This window comes from Vigna unguiculata, chromosome 5 (genome assembly GCF_037176805.1).
Source record: "Vigna unguiculata cultivar grain cowpea cultivar isolate G323 ecotype 2 chromosome 5, ASM3717680v1, whole genome shotgun sequence".
NCBI lineage: Eukaryota > Viridiplantae > Streptophyta > Magnoliopsida > Fabales > Fabaceae > Vigna > Vigna unguiculata.
The window spans coordinates 54,972,798-54,996,889 of record NC_140796.1 but is presented as its reverse complement, the minus strand read 5'-3'; the positions used below and the strand labels follow the sequence as shown (position 1 = coordinate 54,996,889).

Here is a 24,092-nt window from a genome sequence, read left to right as displayed (position 1 = left end):
TGAAACTTGAGATTAAATCTCTCTAAGTATTACTTACACGTGTAAAAATAATTTTCCATAATTAATTAATCATAGATCAAACTAAAATAAAAGTTATGTATGTATGTATGTATATATGTGTATGTATGTATGTATGTATGTATGTATGTATGTGTGTGTATGTGTATGTGTATGTGTATGTGTATGTGTATGTGTCTGTATGTATGTATGTATGTATGTATGTATGTATGTATGTGTGTATGTATGTATGTATGTTATGTATGTATGTATGTATGTATGTATGTGTGTGTGTGTATGTATGTTATGTATGTATGTATGTATGTATGTCGTATTAAAATATTCACTATTATAAATAAAAAATTATAATTGATCACTAATTAATTAGAGACTAATTTAGAAACTAATTCATTTTGGTAGCTAAAACCTAAGAGATTAATTTTTAGTGATCAATTTATTTTGGTAACTAACACCATGATAGCTAATTTTAAAGACTAATTATAATTTTTTTTATGACAGTGGCTGTTTTAGTAACCAATAATTTTTAGTTTTATAAATTGATATCTAAATTGGTCATTATAATTATTTGGATTTGAAACACACTTTTTACTGTGTTGTCATTTAAACAAAATTTGGTTTTAGATTCTTATTTGGAAAAATTAGATTATTTGTGTTTGTTTGGAACAATGAATACATATTGTCTTTAAATTTAAATGTTGTTGGAATCAGTTCATTTTTAACTAATGATGATCTATATATGTTTGATAGTATGACTTCCTACAATAACTCCTTAAATATAAAATTGTGTGGTAATATATATATATATATATATATATATATATATATATATATATATATGTGTGTGTGTGTGTGTGTGTGTGATATTTTAATTTAAAATAACGTTTAATTAAAGAATAAAAAGAAAATATAATTATTTTAATTTAAAATAATCCTCAGTAGAAGAAGAAAAATATGTCCATAAAACAAAAAACAAAAATCCTTATACAAATATAGATATATTACTCAAAACCTCAAAATACCAAAATACGTTTTAAAAGAATCTAAATCAACAAATAAATTTATATTTTTAAAAAGAGTCATGAAAAATATAACTATACAATGTGTCATTTAATGACGATTTATCCTTATATAAAAAATTTACCCAGCTAAATAAATTTAACTACATGAGTTATCTGAGTTCCGTTTTCAATATAAATAACCAAAGCTCTAGAGATATTGTCCATTGATTAAATTTACTAAAAACATACTCTTCTAATATATTAATTAATATAATTATTTATTTTCAATATATATATATATATATATATATATATATATATATATGCGTGTATTTTTATATGTAATTAACCGTAAAAAAAGTATCTTTTGATATATTTGTCGTTCTAAAAAAACAATTATAGTTATAACGGTAACGTCATATAATGAATTGACTCTTAATTTTAATGAAGGATCGACCTCTCGGTGAAACCCAATTTTTCCAAACTCAACATTAATTATTTGATGCAAGTTTTTGTTATATCCAATGCACGAAAGGCTGGTAAAATATTTTATTGATATTTTTTTTTATTTTATCACAAATGCTTGATCATTTATTGAATACAGTGAAAAATAATAATCACGTAACTATTTTTCTTCTTATCACGTGTTGTTGATAATTTTACTCAACCCTCATGTATACGCATCAAAGGTAAGATTTGCCTTTTTAAAAATAAAAGAATTAATTTTGAATATTGCAGCTCAATTTTTAGTATATATTGTATAAATTTACGATCACATATATAGAATATATGTATAATGAAACTCCATAAAAAAATAGAATAAAAAATATTATTATTAATGCAATGATTGAATACATTCTATTATTTTTATGTAATTAAGTTTTACTTTATATATTTTTAACTCTTGTGAAGCAAATGAGCCGGATTGTGTAATAAAGATGAAAGGTCATTATAATTTTTTATAATAAACATGGATAAGGTTTCTACATTCTTGTATGTAAGTATATATATATATCGTAAAATTCATACACCTAAGCACCAACCAAATCTAAAAGTGTTGTAAATTGGTTTATCACCAATAATGGAGAGAATGAGAAGCATAGTAATAAGTATATTGTTGTTCATAAGTGTGGTGGTTGCAGAAGACGTGGTTGCTGGTAAAGTTGTCAATCCTGCAGAAACTGCAGAAACTGCAGAAGAAGCTGGCATTGATGAAACCGCTAATATTAACTTAGTCATTAATGAACAACCTCAAGCGTACGAGTCTCCAAGGTTCAAAAAGTTTGTGACACATTGCAGCTCACATGTTGCTGAAACATGTAGTGAAAATGATCCAATGCGTGGCAAATTAGGGTTATCTCTTTGCCTTTTCGATTCCATGGAAGCATGTTTGGTAGACCATAAGGCCTCACTTTATCAAACAACTTCTTCCTATAAATCTCAGAAATCAATTCAATATTTGCCAGTGCTCATTGAGACTGTGAAATTTCAAGCTGTCTTGAGAACCTGTTCCAAAGTCACTGCACAAACTTGTTTCACTACTTCTGATGTTAATACATCAACTTTATCAGCTTGTCTTAAACCATATTTGATTCGATGTGTCTATCTTGATCAAGATCCACCACCATCACCACCAAGTATGATTTATTTTGTCATTTACTTCTCTAGTAAATCATATATCATATTTTCATCACCATCATCAAGTAGGATTTTTTGTTGAAAATCCAAGTGTAAGTCTAATTTTCACATTGGGTAGAAATGAGAAAGTGAAATAGTATATAAGGATGAAGACCCATAAACTTATTGCCTTAAGGTTTTGGGTTGAAAGTGATGTCAATATCTTATGTATAAAGATGTCAAAATCGGTTACAACCCGTGAACCAATCCAAGTCAGGTTGGTTCACGGGTTGGGTTGAGAAAAAATAAGTTTTTTCAAAAGTGGGTTAAACTCAACCTGTCTCACCTAACCCACCAACATTTTTTCACATCTTTTTAATTTTTTTTTATAATTATTTACTACTCTTAATTTTATAGGTTCACAATTTCATATTTTTAAGTGTTAGAATATTGCTTAATAATATTTAAATAGTTTGATTGTTTAATTATTTGATTGTCAAGTTATATACGTTGATACTTTAATATTTAATTATTATCTTTATAATAAATTACTCAAACAATTGTCTTATAAACAAATATTTTTAAATTAGCATGACAAAAATGTATAGTTTTTTCATTTATATTTTGTTTAATAGCATGACAAAAACTTTGTAATATTAGTATTGTTTTCTTGGACTATATGGACACTTTCTTTATATTGGTGTTGTGTATGATGAAAACACTAGTTCTTAATTTTAATGTGATTGTCATCTTATTAGTAGCTTACAAAATTATTCAAATATTTGAATACTTAAAAATAAAAATAAAAAATTCATTTTTTATGTGGGTTGGTGAATCAATTTATTTAACCCACCAACCCGTTGTGGGTTATGTTGGGTTCCAAATTTTTGGCTCACCATAAAGTGAGTTAGATTGGACTCACTCATTATTAACCCGAGTGGTGATCCAACCCGTGTGAGCCAGATTGGTTCACTTTGACATGTGTTAGACTCAAGTCTCATTGATATTGTTTCTTCCCAATGAAACTCCTCTCTAGACCTAACATTTATTTTGTTATTTATATCTTTATTCTCTTAAAGTCTATTAATTTTAAAAAAAATCATATATAATTAAGAAATATAATTAATTTTGTGCAGTTCCAGCAGCAAATAGTGGAAGAGATCCTGCTCAGATTACATCTGATCAAGTTACATGTGGTTGGTGCAGATAAACATATAATACTCTGGAACTACTTGCTTTGCATGTTATAATAATACAACAATAATTGCAATCCGTTCAGGATTATCCCATATGTAATGAATAATCTCTTTGTCTCTGTGCAAACGTTGTTCCTACTTGTTGTTTTATGTTAAAGGATATGTTTCCAATTATCGATGTATGCCATGTGTAAGAAAATCACTCAATAATATTATTTTATATCATTAATGACTTTCCTACTATTTTATATTATGTGTGTTAATCATTCAAAATGTATTATAAAAACAGGTATTCCTTTCATTTTTAAAAACTCAACTTAACGGGGATGGTTGTAACACAAGTTCAATGAAATTTTTATAGTCACTATAGAACTAATGTGATAAAAACTCATTTAAATTTTTTTATAAACTATAAAATACAAGAAAATTAAGGATTTTTTAAAAACAATACGGAACTCGAGATTAAATTTGGCTAAACGTCACTCGCGAGTGTGAAAATGTTTTCCAATCTAAGTTTAAAATTGATTTTTCTTAATTTTTAAAAATATTTTCTTTTTATGAATAGAAGAAAGAAAACTTAACCTATATATGATATCGTAAAAAGAATGGTGGTTCAAAATGATTTGGTATAAACTTAAATAGAAAATAACTAAAATCGATGTTACGTTGATACGTAGACTATTATTAAATGAAAATTATTTAAAGATGTAATTTCGAAACGTTGTTCCTACTCGTTACTTTACGGTGAAGAATTTATTGTACTTTCAAATATTCCAATTAGTTATATTATTGCGCGCCAAGTATAACAAAATTACTCAAGTATTATGATATAATAATTTAAATAAATATTTACTCTCATCACTTTTTACACGTATTATGATATAATAATTTTTTTATTTTAAAAAGTATTAACGTCGCCCCTTAAACTTCGTTTTGTCCATTCTAATATTTTTAACTATGATAGTATAGCTCTAATGTCGGTTTGACTTACTCTAATATTTTTCTTTTGATTGAAGTTGTCTTTTTAGAACTAATTCACCACATTCTTACTATAAGAAATATAAGAAAAATAAATTTTAGTTTTATAAATAATGTGAAACTTGATATGAAATTTCAATGTGAAACTTGAGATAAAATTTCTCTAAGTATTACTTACACGTGTACAAATATTTTTCCATAATTAATTAATCATAGATCAAAGTAAAAGTGATTATTTTTCCGAAAATGAAGTAAAGATATAAAATAGTTATGTTGCTTAATGGAGAAGATATTATCAAAATGTATAAAAGAGTTTAGTTAGTTAATAGTCCCATTTCAAAATTTAAATTAAAATAGTAATCATCTTTTGTTTAAAATACAAAAGTTGAAGAATTTAAATTTAGAAGGTTATGGAAATATAAGTAAATATTTTGGGTTAATTCACTATCTTCAAATAAATCACTAATTTGGTTTCGGTATAGCAAGACGACGTAACCAAAATTACCAAAATGAGTTATTTCATTTTAATTTAGAATTTTGGCATCAATTTTTATTAATTTTTTAAAAAACCCTAGAAAATTGTATTTTGAGAGTGGCAGTGATTTAAAAATAGTAAAATTCGATTATTTTAATATTAAAATGTGTAAGTATAAGTAAAATAGTTATAAAAAAATTTCATTATTTTAAAAGACATCATTTTTCTCGCAACCACTTTCCTATAGTTCTCGGACTCTCTTTAGGGTTTTGTTTCTATAGTCATTTGATTGAAGAATCGATACTGTAGAATTGATCCTTTCAGCGAGCTCTTCAATTTGGATCGATTAGTTTCTCCATTTGCATAAGTTGAGTTTCCGCCCTCTTTTTGATATATTTATGTTTTTTGTTGCATGTTAGCTTTCTTTTGCTTGCATGCGTCTTTTTAATCATGGGTATGAGTCCCTATTAATTAGAGATCATAATGGTATGTCTTAATCGTTCTTGTGATGTTTCTATGTGTGGATAGAGTATTCTAGGGAGGTAAAGGTGTTTAGCGTTCATAGAGTTGTTTAAACAGGATAACAGGTGAGGGAAGCTAATTGCATTATTTTAAGTTACAAGCATGTTGAAATTGTAATTGTACATTTGTATTGCGGTTGTATCTAGAGGGTGGAATGATATGTGATTTGTGAAAGCTATGGAATTGAAGTTTTGATCTATTTGTTTGAGTATGATTAATGTTTTAGTATTGTATTTGAGATTAATTGACATTGATAACAGTGATGGACTTGAATTTGATATGTGATTAACATCTGAAAAAGGTTCTTGGGTTATTTGAACTGGCTTAAGTATGCACAATTATGCAAAAATAAGATTATGGAAAATTATGTATATATGTATGTAATATATGTATGTATGTATGTATGTATGTATGCATGTATGTATACATGTATGTATATATGTATACATGTATGTATGTATGTATGTATGTATGCATGTATGTATGTATGAAAGTATATATGTAGGTACGTATGTATCAATGTATCTATGTATGCATGCATGTATGAATGTATGTATGTTTGTATATATTCATGTATGCATGGATGTATATATGTATGGATGTGTGTATGTATGTATGAATGGATGGATGCATGTATATATATATGTATGTATGTATATATGTATGTGTGAATGTATGCATGTATGTATGTATGTATGTATGAATGTATGCATGTATGTATGCATGTATGTATGGATGCATGTATGTATGCATGTATGTATGGATGCATGCACGTATGTGTATATATGTATGTATGTATATGTATGCATGTATATATGTATGCATGCATGTATGTATTTATGGATGTATGCATGCATGTATATATGTATGCATGGATGCATGTATGCATGGATGCATGTATGCATGGATGCATGTATGCATGCATGTATGTATGTATGCATGGATGCATGTATGCATGCATGCATGTATGTATGTATGTATGTATGTATGTATGTATGTATGTATGTATGCATCTATGCATGTATATATGTATGTATGTATGTACGCATGTATGTATGTACGCATGAAATGTGATGTAATTTTTATAATTGCAAGGAAAATTCTAAGTGGTTGTATTTGAGTTTATGAATTGACATAATGATTCAATATGATGGTATTATTTCTCTAGTAACTACTCATACTCAAGTAGAGTAGACTAGATTATGTCACGAAGAGATGAAGGAGATCCTAATTACTAAATTTGATCAAGTATTAAGTACGAAGAAAATTTATCTTATAAGTGATTGAATGATAACCCTTTGCAAAGTTTAGAAATATTTAATATATAGTGTATTTGCAAAATAATAAGTTATATCATAAACATAATATATATTTATATATTAAATATCCACTACGTCACACCAAAATTACAACTCATTATAAAATATTTAAGGATATTGTGTCATTGGATTTTTATATAATTTTAATTATTTAGACTATTAATAATATATTAAATTCAATGATGAATTCTAAAGATATTTTTATATAAATTGGTATTTTAAAACATCATATTAAAAGTTAAAACATATTAAAACCTAATTTAAAATTTAAAATATTGTACAATGTGTTCTCTCTCCATACACAAATTATATATTATTCTAATTTTGTTTTATCCACCAATCTTATCCACAACAAAAACGTTAATTAACATGTTTATTGTCTAAGAAATCGTTTATTGCAATTCAAAGATTTTATATAATACAATCCCTTTATTATTATTTGAGTGAAAGGAACTCTAACACCTCAAACCATGTCTCAAATTTAAAAATATAATTATTTTAATTTAAAATAACGTTTGATTAAAGTATAAAAAAGAAAATATTATTTTAATTTAAAATAATCGTTAGTTAAAGGATGAAGGACGAAATTAGAAGAAGAAAAATATGTACCTAAAAGAATAAAGATTTTAAATATAGATATATTACTTAAAATCTCAAAATACATTTTAAGAGAATCTAAATCAACAAATAAATTTATATTTTGAAAAACAGTCATGAAAAATATACTTATACAATGTGTCATTTAATGCAATTTATTCTTCAACTATTACAAAATTTTACCCAGCTAAATAAATTTAACTACATGAATTATATATGAGTTCCGTTTTCAATATAAATAACCAAAGCTATAGAGATATTTTCCAGTGACTAAGTTTATTAAAAATATAGTCTTATAATATATTAATTAATATAATTATTTATTTTCAATATATATATATATATATATATATATATATATATATATATATGCGTGTATTTTTATATGTAATTTACCATTAAAAAATCTTTTGATATAATTGTCTTTCTAAAAAAAACAATTTTAGTTATAACTGTAACGTCATATAATAGTGATTTGACTCCAATTTTAATGAAGGATCAACCTATTTGTTAAACCCAATTTCTCCAAATTCAAAATTAATTATTTGATGCAAGTTTCTGTTATATCCAATGCACCAAAGGGTGGTAAAATATTTTTATCTATATATATTATTTTTTTTTTATCACAATGCTTGATAATTTATTGAATACAATGAAAAATAATAATCATGTAACTATTTCTTCTTATCATGTATTAATAATTATACTCAACCCTCGTGTAAACGCATAAAAAATAGATTTGCCTCATAAAAAATAGAGGAATAATTAACTTAGAATATTGCAGTTCAATTTTTAGTATATATGTATAAATTTACGTGTGTATATATATATATATATATATATATATATATATATATATATATATATATATATAAAATATGAAAATTCATAAAAAAATAGAAAAATTAAATATGAATATTAATGCAATGATCGAATACATTCTATTATTTTATGTAATTAAGTTTTATTTTATATAGTTTTAACTCTTGTAAAGCAAATGAGTCAGGTTGAATAATAAATATGAAAGGTCATTATAATTTTTTTATAATAAGCATGAATAATGTTTCTATATATTGTAAAATTCATATCCCTGAGCACCAACCAAATCTAAAAAGGTTGTAAATTGGTTTATCATAATGAAAACTAATCATAATATGGAGAGAATGAGAGCCATAATAATAACTATATTGTTGTTCTTAAGTGTAGTTGTTGCAAAAGATGTTGGTGCTGGTAAGGTCATTAATCCTGTGCACGGTCCTGTGCATGATCCTGCGAACGGTCCTGTGCACGATCCTGCGCAATACGCTGAAATTGATGAAACCGCTAATTTTGCCGAAAACGCCGGTATCAGTTTATCCATTAATCAAATACTTAATGGACAATCTAAAGCTTATGAGTCTCCAAGGTTCAAGAGGTTTGTGACACATTGCAGTTCTCATGTTGCTGAAACATGCAATGGAAATAATCCAATGCATCATGGGGGTGGAATCAATGGCCCATTAGGGTTGTCTCTTTGCCTTTTCGATTCCATGGAAGCATGCTTGGTAGATCATAAGGCCTCACTTCTTCAAACAAGTTCTTCCTATAAATCTCAAAACTCAATTCAATATTTGCCAGTCCTCATTCAGATCGTAAAATTTCAAACAGTCTTGAGAACATGCTCTCATGTCACTGCACAAACTTGTTTGACTACTTCTAATGTTGATACATCAGCTTTATCAGCTTGTCTTAAGCCATCTTTGATTCAATGTGTGTATATTGATCAAACTCCACCACCACCAGGTATGACTTATATTTTGTCATTTACTTCTTTAGTAAATCATAGGTCATATTTTGATCAACCACCATTGTTGGTAATACTTCCTTACTGACGGATTTATGTATTTATCGACGAATTACGGTTGTTGGTAATTTCAATTTTTCTTTTGTAGTAAGGTATTACTTCTTTTGTTGCTTACTTTTTTATTCTCTAAAAATCTGCTTATTTTTCAAGAAAATCAAACATGATTAAGGAATATAATTAATATTTGTGCAAATAATGCAGATGTTAGGAGATATCCTAATCAAATTACACCTGATCAAATTACGTCTGGTCAAATTACACCTGATCAAATTACGCCTGATCAAATTACACCTGATCAAATTATGTCTGATCAAATTACACCTGATCAAATTACACCTGATCAAATTACACTTGATCAAATTACGCATGATCAAATTACGCCTGATCAAATTACACCTGGTATGACTTCTGCCTTCACTTTCTATATATTTTCTTAGAATCTGTTTTTCAAAAAAATTGTATATTATTTAAGAAATATAATTAATAATTGTGCATTTGGTAGCAAACTTATTTTATATTAGAAACTTAATTAACAACATATGGTTGGTGCAGATAAGCCAGGTGTTGGAAGATAAACATACAATAGTGAGAAAGTACTTGCGTTGCATATTATACTAATACAACAGTAATTGCAATGCGTTCTAGATTATCCCATATGTAATGAATAATATCTTCATCTCTCTACAAACATTGTTCCTACTTGATGTTTTATGGCGAAGAATATGTTGTAACTTTAATACTCTAGTTAGTTATATCACTACATGCCATGTGTAAGAAAATTATTGAAATGTTATGATACATCACAATAACATTTATACTATTTCGTATGAAGTGTTGAATAAACTTGTACGTGGATATTACTAAAAAATTTAACTATTCTTTATATCTAATGATTCAAAATGTATTATAAAAAAAGGTATTAATTTCACTTATAAATACTCAGGACAACTTAACACTTAAGACGATGGTTGTAAGACAAGTTCAATGAATTTTTTAATAGTCACTATTGAACTATAAAAACAAGTAAAGAAACCCAATTAAATTTTCTTATAAACTATAAAAGACCAGAAAATTAAGGTTTTTTACAAACAATATGGAATTCGAGATTAAATTTGCTAAACATCACTCGCGCGTATGAAAATATTTTCCAATTTAAGTTTAAAATTGGATTTTTTTAATTGCTGTTTAAAATTAAAAATTTTATGAATAGAAAAAAGAAAACTTAACCTATGGTAACGTAAAAAGAATGGTGGTCCAAAATGATTTGGTATAAACTTAAATAATAAAAAACGGTTTAACTATGTTGATACGTAGACTATTATAGAAAGAAAATGGTTTAAATATGTAATTCCTCACTTTTTTGTTTTCAAATAACGGGAATAATTTTGTTCTAATTAATTAATTAATTATTTTTTTGTCGATCAAGAAAATTAATAAACGACTAATAGGAAGTAGCCTTGCATCCACGAATATGCCTTTGACAAACATACTTTATTTCTGTAATTATGAATGCATTTAATATAATAATTAAAAATTAAAAAATATAAAACAATGACATTTTTTAATCACGTCTCACAAAATTATTTTTGCTTATGACAAATATTTTACGGATAAATATCATATTTCTTTAATTAAACAATTTCATATTTTACAATATTAAATCATTAAATTATTCAATGGGGGTGAGTAATTAAAATTTTTAAGCCAACCTTTACTTTAACCAATCAAACAATACTCCGAGCAAAAAACCCCTCGTAATAAACAAACAAATGTTAAAATATAACTCGTAAAAATCATTATATAAAATGTTCACAAATATATTCATACATTAACTATATTTCTAGAAGAAAAAAAATTCGATGTCTTTATCATTTTCTTCTCTAACCTTTAGAACATTATCATTTACACAGACCCTTTTCATAATTTTTCTTTTCAGTTTCCACGGAAATATATTTTAGAAGCGTATTTTATCAATTTAATACAACGTATCATTTTAAATAAAATTCTATTATAAGTTTTTTTTAAAAATCATAAAGAGGAGTAAATCTACAATATGATAATAACATAACACCTGAATGAACAAATAGCTATATGTAGAATAATAATAAGTAACCGATAAAACTCAAAAACGGAAAAAGGAGAGAGGTTTCTATACCCATTCGTAGGGCTGAAAGTCACGATAATTGTATATTTTTAGTATATATATAGTGAAATACCATACAAAACATTATTACAATATTACCTAATGCAATGATTGAATACATTCTACTGTTTTATCTAATTAAGTTTTATTTCATATACTTTAAACTCTTGTAAAGCAAATGGGTCAGATCGTTGTGTAATAAAGATGAAAGGTCATTATAATTTCTTTTATAATAAACATGAATATAGTTTCTATATTCTTTTATATATATATATATATATATATATATATATATATATATATATATATATATATATATATATATATATATATATATATATATATATATATTGCAAAGTTCATGCACCCAAACACCAACCAAATTTGTAAATTGGTTTATCATAACAAAAACCAAATGATGGAGAGAATGAGAGTCATACTAATTGTTGTATTATTGTTCATAAGTGTGGTGATTGCAGAAGATATTGTTGGTAAAGCCGATAATCCTACACAAGATGCTACAACAAGTGGAACCCGTGGAACTGATGAAACCGCTAATTTTGCTAAACATGTCGGTATCAGCTTAGCCATTGATCAAATACTTAATGGACAATCTCAAGCATACGAGTCCCCAAGACTTAGGAGGTTTGTGACACATTGTAACTCACATGTTGCCGAAACATGCAGTGGAAATGATCCAATGCATCTTGGTGGTGAAATCAATGGCCACCTAGAGTTGTCTCTTTGTCTTTTCGATTCCATGGAAGCATGCTTGGTAGACCACAAGGTCTCACTTTATCAAACAACTTCTTCCTATAAACCTAAAGAGTCAATTCAATATTTGTCAATGCTCATTAAGACAGTAAAATTTCAAACCGTATTGAGAACCTGCTCCCATGTCTCTGCACAAAGTTGTTTGACTGGTTCTAATGTTGACGCATCAGTTTTATCAAATTGTCTTCTACCATCTTTGAATTGGTGTGTGTATCCTACTCTAATGCCATTTCCAATTCCAGAACCTCCACCACCTCCACCACCGCCGCCACCACCACCACCATCGCCATGTATGACTTCTTTTGTCACTTACTCATTTATTCTCTTAAAGTCTATTTTTAAGAAAAGTATATATGATTTAAGGAATATAACTAATATTTGTACATTCTACAAACTCATTTTATATTAGAAGTTTAATTAACAACATGTGGTTGGTGCAATTTCTATACAAATTACACCTGATCAAATTACATCATGTATAACTTCTTCTCGCTTACTTTTTTATTATCTTAAATTCTATATATTTTTCAAAAAAATCATATATGATTTGAGGATTACAATTATTGTCCATTTTGATAACAAATTTATTTTATATTAGAAACCTAATTAACAGTATGTGGTTGGTGCAGATGAGACAGGTGTTTCTGCTAAAATTACACATGATCAAATTTCTCCTAATCAAGTTAAACATGGTATGACTTCTTTTGTTACTTACTTCTTTATTCTCTTAAAGTCTATATACTTTTTTGAAGAAAATCATAAATGATTTAAGAAATACAATTAATATTTGTGCATTATGTTAACAAACTTATTTTTATATTATAAACTTAATTAATTAACTGTGTGTGGTTGGTGCAGATGAACCGGGTGTCGGAAGATAAATAATATCGGAGAAGTTCTACGTTGCATTCTATTCTAATATTACAATAGTTGAAATGTGTTCTAGATTATCCTATATTTAACGAATAATTTCTTTATCTCTATGAACATTGTTTCTACTTGTTGCTTTATGATGAAGGATCTATTGTACTTTCAATATTTCAATTAACTATATTGCCACATGTATAAGAAAATCATTGAAATGCTATGATACAATGACGTTCCTACTATTTTGTATCAAATGTTGAATAAACTTGTATGTGAATGTTACTAAAAAAAATTAACTCTATTCTTTCTATCTAATGATTCAAAATGTATTATAAAAAAGATATTACTTTATTTTTAAAAACTCATAACTTAACGAATGATGCTTGTAACGCAAGTTCAATGAATTGTTTAACAGCCACTCTAGGGCTAAAGTGATAAAAACAAGTAAAGAAACTCATTTGAAGTTTTTTGTAAACTATAGAATACAAGAACATTAAGGTTTTTTGTTCATTTTGTTGGTCAACTAGTATATAAATTCTTTTGTTCATTTTGTTGATCAAAAGACTCGTTGTAATATAGGTCGTGCAGAAGAGTGTATCAATATCTAAACGTGTCTAACAAAATAACTTTTCATAGCATGGACAATTTTAATCTTAATATTTATTATTTTAAAAAAATAATAATATTGTTGATTCCATATATTAATATCTTTCCATATATTTGTGTATGATATATCTCCACGTGTTTCTAATTATTATTTCTAACATCAACTTTATGTTATTTCTAATTTATACTATACAAGATAATATTTCACAATATATTTACAATAACAATTATATATCTATTTTAAATATTATATTTATAATTTATATATAATTACAATATTTGAATATTATTATGTAAATAAATATAATAATTATTATATTAACTTTTCTAATAAAAATAAATAAATAAATAAAAAAGAAAACGACGACTCGTGTGTAAATACATGGTCTCCAACTAGTATCTATAACAATATATAAAGATGATTCCCTCTTTTGTGTCCACATTTCATAATACCAATTATACCCTTTACAATATAATTATTTATTACATTTTTTAAAATTAATGGTTATTTTTACCTATTTTCTATAAAACTGTTTATCTTCTTTTTTATTCATCGACAATTAATTTTTCTATTCATTTCACTTTTTTTTAACATTTCACTTCATTTTTAATAAATATAAATTTATTTTATATATTAATTTAATAAAATTACACTACTATCACCTACTAAATTATACTATCATTTATATTTAAAAAATGTATATGCACATGCGCTATGTGTACACTAATATTATAGAAAGAAAATGGTTTAAATATGTAATTCCTCACTTTTTCAAATAACGGGAATAATTTTGTTCTAATTAATTAATTATTTTTTTGTCGATCAAGAAAATGAATAAACGACTAATAGGAAGTAGCCTGCATCCACGAATATGCCTTTGCAAAACATACTTCATTTATGAATGCATTTAATAGAATAAAAAGAATTAAAAAAATATAAAATAATGACATTTTTTAATCACGTTTCACAAAATTATTTTAGCTTATGACAAATGTTTTACGGATAAATATCATATTTCTTTAATTAAACAATTTCATATTTTACAATATTAAATCATTAAATTATTTAATGTGGGTGAGTAATTAAAAATTTTAAGCCAACCTTTACTTTAACCAATCAAACAATCTCCGTGCAAAAAACCCCTCGTAATAAAGAACCGCGACAAACAAATGTTAAAATATAACTCGTAAAAATTATTATATAAAATGTTCACGAATATATTCATACATTAACTATATTTCTAGAAAAATAAAAATTCGATGTCTTTATCATTTTCTTCTCTAACCTTTGGAATATTATCATTTACACGGACCCTTTTCATAATTTTTTTTTTTTCAGTTTCCACGGAAATATATTTTACAATCGTATCTTATCAATTTAATACAACGTATCATTTTAAATAAAATTCTATTATAAGTTCTTAAAAAAATCATAAAGAGGGGTAAATCTACGATATGATAATAACATAACACCTGAATGAACAAAGAGCTATATGTAGAATAATAAGTAACCAATAAAACTCAAAAATGGAAAAAAGGAGAGAGGTTTCTATACCCATTCCTAGGGCTAAAAGTCACGATAATGTATATTTTTAGTATATATATAATGAAATACCATACAAAAAAATTATTACAATATTACCTAATGCAATGATTGAATACCTTCTACTATTTTATGTAATTAAGTTTTATTTCATATACTTTAAACTCTTGTAAAGCAAGTGGGTCAGGTTGTTGTGAAATAAAGATGAAAGGTCTTATAATTTTTTTTTATAATAAACATGAATATAGTTTCTATAGTCATATATATATATATATATATATATATATATATATATATATATATATATATATATATATATATATATATATATATATATATATATTTTGGAAAGTTCATGCACCCAAGCAAGAATCAAATTTGTAAATTGGTTTATCATAATGAAAACCAAATGATGGAGAGAATGAGAGTCATACTAATAAGTGTATTATTGTTCATAAGTGTGGTGATTGCAGAAGATGTTGTTGGTAAAGTGGGTGGTCCTTCAGAAGATGTTACAACTAGTGAAACCAGTGATCCGGCAAAATATGCTAAAACTAATGAAATTGCTAACCTTGCTAAACATGTCAGTATCAACTTAGTCATTAATCAAATACTTAATGAACAACCTCAAGAGTACGAAGGTTCAAAAGATTTGTGACACATTGCAGCTCACATGTAGCTGAAACATGCAGTGAAAATGATCCAATGCATCTTGGTGGTGAAACCAATGGCCAATTAGAGTTGTCTCTTTGTCTTTTCAATTCCATGGAAGCGTGTTTGGTAAACCACAAGGTTTCACTTTATCAAACAACTTCTTCCTATAAACCCAATGCTCATTCAAATTGTAAAATTTCAAACCGTATTGAGAACCTGCTCCCATGTCTCTGCACAAAGTTGTTTGACTGGTTCTAATGTTGATGCATCAGTTTTATCAGCTTGTCTTCTACCATCTTTGAATTGGTGTGTGTATCCTACTCTAGTGCCAATTCCTCCACCACCTATACTACCACCACCACCGCCACCGCCATGTATGACTTCTTCTGTCACTTACTCCTTTATTCTCTTAAAATCTATTTTTAAGAAAAGTATCTATGATTTAAGGAATATAACTAATATTTGTACATTTCACAAACTCTTTTTATATTAGAAGTTTAATTATCGTGCTCAAATTACACCATGTATAACTTGTTCTCGCTTACTTTTTTATTATCTTAAATTTTATATATTTTTAAAAAAAATCATATATGATTTAAGAATTATAATTATTGTCCATTCTGATAACAAATTTTATATTAGAAACCTAATTAATTGAATGTGGTTGGTGCAGATGAGGCAGGTGTTTCTGCTAAAATAACACACCAAATTTCTCCTAATCAAGTTAAACATGGTATGACTTATTTTGTTACTTACTTCTTTATTCTCTTAAAGTCTATATATTTTTTTGAAGAAAATCATATATGATATAAGAAATAAAATTAGTATTTGTGCATTATGTTAACAAACTTATTTTTATATTATAAACTTAATTAACAGTATGTGGTTTGTGCAGATGAACCGGGTGTTGGAAGATAAATTATATTGGAAAAATACTATGTTGCATTTTATACTAATATTACAATAGTTAAAATGTGTTCTAGACTATCCTATAATTAATGAATAATCTTTTTATCTCTTTATGAACATTGTTCTTACTTGTTGTTTTACACTGAAGGATCTATTGTACCTTCGTTATTCCAATTAGCTATATCACTATATGTCATATGTAAGAAAATCATTGAAATGCTATAATACAATATTCCTACTATTTTGTATCAAGTGTTCAAAATGATATATAAATTCTACTTTCTTTTAATAATGCCTAAAAATATGTTAATTTGGATTTGCAGAATATCCATAACTATTTTTATAAAAAAAAATTATAAATATTTTTGTTTGAATCTTACACATAATATCTTATGTATTTTAGATTTTATCTTATACATATCTTACTAGAAACACTTATAGGATTATGAATTATAATCCTATGTAATCATTAAAATTCATATCAAGAAGATTCAGAAATGAGCAAAGGTTAAAGTATGTACTTATATGCTATTATGACGACACAATAAATAATGTCATCAGAATTTAACTATAAATCTTATATCTATGAAATTAAAAGGGTTGTTTATTACAAAACCGATAAGATTCAATCTTATTTTTAAAATTATTTAAATTTTTTATTAATTATACTTAAGTTAAACTTCATTTTTTTTATTTCATGTCTCCATATCTTTTCATTTATATATGTTTTTATTTAAAATTTTTAATTTTATTTACTTCAGTACGAGATCATATTTTATAATATATAAATATTTTACCATAAATATTTTTAATATTATTAGTATTATGATCTATTAAATACCCGTAGTTAGTTATTTAATCTTTTCATATTATCAAATTCTTTGTTTAAATAGTATATTTATAACTCTATATATAATTATAACACTTAAATATAATTTTATATATAAATTATTTATTTAAATATAATAATAACTATATTAATTTTTTTAATACAAATAAATAATAATAATTTTTATATTTAATTATTGTATTAATATTGTTAACTATACTATATTTAAGTCACGTATATAATTTTGATTTTTAGATATAATTTTATAAAATTAATAGAAATTAAATAAATACTTTAATAATAATTAAAAAAAATCCTACTGTAAATAAGCACGGGTCTCGAACTAAAAGTTTTGCCAAAGTAACATTTTCAAATTTATAGTTGATTGAGGTTTTAACAAAAGTTTATTCTACAATAAGAAAATAAATTTATTCAAGATTAGGAATCATTTATTTTTATTATTACTCAACAAAATTATACTCTTATCATAAATCTTTTTTATTGTAGCTATATTATTTGGTAACTTTCTTTTATACATATTTTAGAAAGTAGCTTTATAGTTATGATAGAATTTAATATTAGTATTAATATTACTGGTATTGATATTAATATTTGTATTTGAATTTATATTAGTATTAACGTTAGCATTAATAGTATTATTAAACATTAAATTTCAATACCTTATAATTTTAATTCCAACATTTACATGTTTTCTTTTACAATATATACCAACATAATAAAAAATAATTATGCATTTCCATAACTTTTGACCAATTTCATAGTTATAACAATTTTTAATCTACATACTCTTTGGATAAATACAAATTTTATTATTATTATTATTATTGGTAAAATTATTATTAGTATTATTATATCAATTAATATTAACAATAATATTAATAATAATATTATTATTGTTTATTATTATTATTATTAGTAATAGTAAGAAATGATTTTTATACTATGAATTTATGTACAACGTTGACAAAAAAAGAGTTAAAATGTTTAATTTAAAATTTTAATCATACAACTACACATCATTTAATAAATACATATTTAAATATATGTTTTTTTTAATCTTAATATTTATTATTTTACAAAAATAATAATATTGTTGATTCCATATATTTGCACATGACATATCTCTATGTGTTTCTAATTATTATTTTTAACATCAACTTTATGTTATTTCTATTTTATACAAGATAATATTTCAAGTATATCTACGTTAACAATCATCATCGATATAAATGCATCTCATTTTAAATATTATATTTATAATTTATATATAATTAAAATATTTGAATATTATTATGTAAATAAATATAATTATTATTATATTAACTTTTCTAATATAAACAAATAAATAAACAAAAAAGAAAACGACGAAAGTACATCGTCTAAAACTAGAATATTATAGAAAGAAAATGGTTTAAATCTGTAATTCCTCACTTTTTTGTTTTCAAATAACGGGTATAATTTTGTTCTAATTAATTAATTAATTAATTTTTTGTCGGTCAAGAAAATGAATAAACTGACTAATAGGAAGTAAAGTAGCCTTACATCCACGAATATGTCTTTGCAAAACATACTTTATTTCTACACTATGCATTTAATATAATAAAAAGCATTAAAAAATATAAAACAATAAAATACGTTTAAAATTTTGAATAAACATAATAATGGTTAAAAAGAATAAACTCATATAATATATATATAAATAAAAGTTGAGAGATTAAATTGAATTAAAATTTAAAAAACAAATTAATTTTTACTAAAAATTAAAAAATCAGAAACATACTTAATTCTTAATATAATAATAAAAATTAAATAATATAAAAAAATTACATTTTTTAATCACGTTTCACAAAATTATTTTAGCTTATGAAAAATGTTTTACGGATAAATATGATATTTCTGTTAATTAAACAGTTTCATATTTTACAATATTAAATCAATAAATTATTCAATGGGTGAGTAATTAAAATTTTTAAGCCAACCTTTACTCTAACCAATCAAAAAATCTCCGTGCAAAAAAACCCTCGTAATAAAGAACCGTGACAAAGAAATGTTAAAATATAACTCGTAAAAATTATTATATAGAATGTCCACGAATATATTCATACATTAACTATATTTCTAGAAGAAAAAAAAGTCGATGTCTTTATCATTTTCTTCTCTAACCTTTGGAACATTATCATTTACACAGACCCTTTTCAGAATTTTATTTTTTTCAGTTTCCACGGAAATATATTTTAGACGCGTATTTTATCAATTTAATACAGCGTATCATTTTAAATAAAATTCTATTATAAGTTTTTAAAAAAATCATAAAGAGGAGTAAATCTACGATATGATAATAACATAACACCTGAATGAACAAAGAGCTATATGTAGAATAATAAGTAACCAATAAAACTCAAAAATGGAAAAAAGGAGAGAGGTTTCTATACCCATTCCTAGGGCTAAAAGTCACGATAATGTATATTTTTAGTATATATATAATGAAATACCATACAAAAAAATTATTACAATATTACCTAATGCAATGATTGAATACATTCTACTGTTTTATCTAATTAAGTTTTATTTCATATACTTTAAACTCTTGTAAAGCAAATGGGTCAGGTTGTTGTGTAATAAAGATGAAAGGTCATTATAATTTTTTTTAATAATAAAGATGAATATAGTTTCTATAGTCTTATATATATATATATATATATATATATATATATATATATATATATTGGAAAGTTCATGCACCAAAGCAACAACCAGATTTGTAAATTGGTTTATCATAACGAAAACCAAATAATGGAGAGAATGAAAGTCATACTAATCACTGTATTATTGTTGATAAGTGCGGTAATTGCAGAAGATGTTGTTGATAAAGCTGATAATCCTATAGACGATGCTGCAACGAGTGAAACCCATGATCCTGTAGAATATGTTGGAACTAATGAAATCGCTAATCTTGCTAAACATGTCAGCATCAGCTTAGCCATTAATCAAATATTTAATGGACAATCTCAAGCATACGAGTCCCCAAGACTTAGGAGGTTTGTGACACATTGTAGCTCACATGTTGTTGAAACATGCAGTGGAAATTATCCAATGCATCTTGGTGGTGAAATCAATGGCCAATTAAAGTTGTCTCTTTGTCTTTTCGATTCCATGGAAGCGTGTTTGGTAGACCACAAGGTCTCACTTTATCAAGCAACTTCTTCCTATAAACCTAAAGAGTCAATTCAATATTTGCCAGTGTTCATTCAAACTATAAAATTTCAAACCGTATTGAGAACCTGCTCCCATGTCTCTGCACAAAGTTGTTTGACTGGTTCTAATGTTGATGCATCAGTTTTATCAAATTGTCTTCTACCATCTTTGAATTGGTGTGTGTATCCTACTGTAATACGAAATCCGTTTCTGTATCAATCTCTACCTCTACCACCTCCATCGCCACCACGACCACCGTCGGGACCACGACCTCCATCGTCACCACGACCATGTATGACTTCTTTTTTCACTTAATCCTTTATTCTCTTAAAGTCTATTTTTAAGAAAATTATATATGATTTAAGGAATATAACTAATATTTGTACATTCCACAAACTCATTTTATATTAGAAGTTTAATTAACAACATGTGGTTCGTGCAGTTCCTACTCAAATTGCACCTGATCAAATTACACCATGTATAACTTCTTTTCGCTTATTTGTTATCTTAAATACTATATATTTTTCAAAAAAAATCATATATGATTTAAGGATTATAATTATTGTCCATTATGATAACAAATTTATTTAATATTAGAAACAACGGCGGAACTATGCATGGACAGAGGAGAGACTCCCCCAATTTATTTTTTTTTGGAATTTATTATATATATATATATATATATATTTAAATTATATTTATATATTATTTATATTAAATTTATATTATGGAAATTATAATAAAAGATAAAATAAAAAATTTAATGGAGACATTGATCTATAAAAGGGATTAGGATTTTTTTTGGTTATAGGATTTTTTCACCGTGTAAATTATCATGAAAGCGTGTGAGGAAAAATAAATATAAAGAGATAGATGAGAAAACAGAGGTTGGGAAATTGGGGAACACATAGATTGAGATTGAAGTAATTCTCACATGATCTCTCACAGATAAAGTTTAGTATCTTATTATGATTTATGTATGATGAATTTATTAATCTTTTTAGGATGTTTCTCCAAATTAAGTTTATATAGTATAAACTTAATTATGATTTTAGGAATTCTTTTATGAAAATTGTATAAATCCTAATTATACTTTTTCCTAAATTATTATAACCCTTAATTATGAAAGTTAGGAATTTTGTGTTTTCTACTGCCTATGGTAAATTTTATTTTTAAGTTTTGAATTTATACTGTGCTGCTTATTTAATTAAAGTGGTATAAGTTTTGTTATGTCTTGCATTGTGATAATTGTGATTTCTAAATATAAATTTTATTTTTTTTCTAAATAGGTAAGATGTGATAAATTTATATTAGAAACATTATGATAAAGAGTAAACAAATTAATTCTTTTTTTAAAGAAGGAGGTTTGTGATAAAGATGAAAAAAATCCATATATGTTAACTAAACTTTTCATGAGAACCAAGAATTCAAGACAATGAAAATCAAATCTCTAAAGTTCCTAGAATTATATATAATGAATTTAAAAATTCATTAAAACGCGATCCGGGAGAAGCGTCTTCAAATTTGACAATACCCACCAAATCAAATTAATGAGGTACAAAGGGCTAATATAAAATGATATCATGGTTTGGTATCATGATATAATAACAAATAATAGTCATATTTTTTTTAAATTCTACTATTATGTGTTTGTTTTAAGCAGATAAAATGAGGAGAAAAAATGAAAAACTTTTTTTCTAACTAAAAAAATTTATATATAACAAATTTAATTTGGCACCCCTAAATTTTTTCTCCAAGTTCCGCCACTGATTAGAAACCTAATTAACAGTATATGGTGGTGTAGATGAGGCAGGTGTTTATGCTAAAATTACACATGATCAAATCTTTCCTAATCAAGTTAAACATGGTATGACTTTTTTTACTTACTTCTTTATTCTCTTAAAGTCTTTATATTTTTTTGAAGAAAATGATAAATGATTTAAGAAATACAATTAATATTTGTGCATTATGTTAACAAACTTATTTTTATATTATAAACTCAATTAATTAAGAGTATGTGGTTGGTGCAGATGAACCGGGTCTTGGAAGATAAATAATATTGGAGAAGTACTACGTTGCATATTATACTAATATTATCCTATCATTAATGAATAATCTCTTTATCTCTCTACGAACATCGTTCCTACTTGTTGTTTTATGGTGAAGGATCTACTCTACCTTCACTATTCCGATTAGCTATATCACTACATGTCATACGTAAGAAAATCATTGAAATGCTATAATACAAGGACGTTCCTACTATTTTGTATCAAGTTTTGAATAAACTTGTACGTGAATGTTACTAAAAAAAAAGTATCTCTATTTTCTATAATGATTCAAAATGTATTATGAAAAAGGTATTACTTTCCTTTTTAAAAACTCACAACTTAACAAATGATGGTTGTAATACAAGTGCAATGAATTTTTTAATAGTCGCTATAGGGCTACTACTGTCATAAAAACAAGTAAAGAAACTCATTTAAAGTTTTTTTATAAAGTATAAAATACAAAAACATTAAGGTTTTTTAAAAACAATATGGAACTCGCGATTAAATTTGGCATCACTCGTGCGTGTGAAAATATTAGTTTTTCTTAATTGGCGTTTAAAATAATTTTTTTGTGAATAGAAAAAAGAAAACTTAACCTCTGGTAACGTTCAAAAAATGGTGGTTCAAAATGACTTGGTATAAACATAAGTAATAATAAGCCATTGCAAAACATTTTACTTCGACTTGAGCAAACAAAATTAAATAACTTTTGTGTTTTTTAATATGAATGATATATGAATGCATTCAATAGAATAAGATAAAAAAAAACATTAAACAATGATAGATTTTTTAATTACGTTTTAAAAAAAATATTTTCGCTTTATGACAAATATTTTACAGATAATATCATATTTCTTTTATTAAACAATTTAATGATCTTTAAATTATTCATTATGGTAAGTAACTAATTTTTTTTATTTGATACATTTAATTTGACCAA

At 25.3% G+C, this 24,092-nt stretch overlaps 2 protein-coding genes and 3 pseudogenes across 2 annotated transcripts; all 5 read left to right on the top strand.

Annotated features, from left to right (window-relative positions):
* The first annotated feature begins 2,097 nt into the window (after positions 1–2,097).
* Positions 2,098–3,843, top strand: LOC114184799 (nodulin-20-like). The gene is made up of 2 exons (XM_028072105.2): positions 2,098–2,653; positions 3,770–3,843. The coding sequence occupies exons 1-2, from the start codon at positions 2,098–2,100 to the stop codon at positions 3,841–3,843; spliced, it is 630 nt and encodes a 209-aa protein (XP_027927906.2).
* Positions 3,844–8,874: 5,031 nt separating this feature from the next.
* Positions 8,875–10,138, top strand: LOC114184798 (nodulin-30 pseudogene; annotated as a pseudogene).
* Positions 10,139–12,124: 1,986 nt separating this feature from the next.
* On the top strand, positions 12,125–13,361 carry LOC146886568 (nodulin-30 pseudogene; annotated as a pseudogene).
* A 2,547-nt stretch (positions 13,362–15,908) lies between these two features.
* LOC146886567 (nodulin-30 pseudogene) lies at positions 15,909–17,068 on the top strand (annotated as a pseudogene).
* A 3,634-nt stretch (positions 17,069–20,702) lies between these two features.
* Positions 20,703–21,419, top strand: LOC146886566 (nodulin-30-like). The gene has a single exon (XM_085673509.1). It carries the CDS (start codon positions 20,703–20,705, stop codon positions 21,417–21,419), a length of 717 nt encoding a protein of 238 aa, XP_085529635.1.
* Positions 21,420–24,092: the final 2,673 nt, after the last annotated feature.

Coding starts and splice junctions, on each gene's coding strand:
- LOC114184799 (XM_028072105.2), top strand. CDS start 2,098: ATGGAGAGAATGAGAAGCATAGTAATAAGTATATTGTTGTTCATAAGT. Junction 2,654..3,769: donor TCCACCACCATCACCACCAA/GTATGATTTATT, acceptor AATTTTGTGCAG/TTCCAGCAGCAAATAGTGGA.
- LOC146886566 (XM_085673509.1), top strand. CDS start 20,703: ATGGAGAGAATGAAAGTCATACTAATCACTGTATTATTGTTGATAAGT.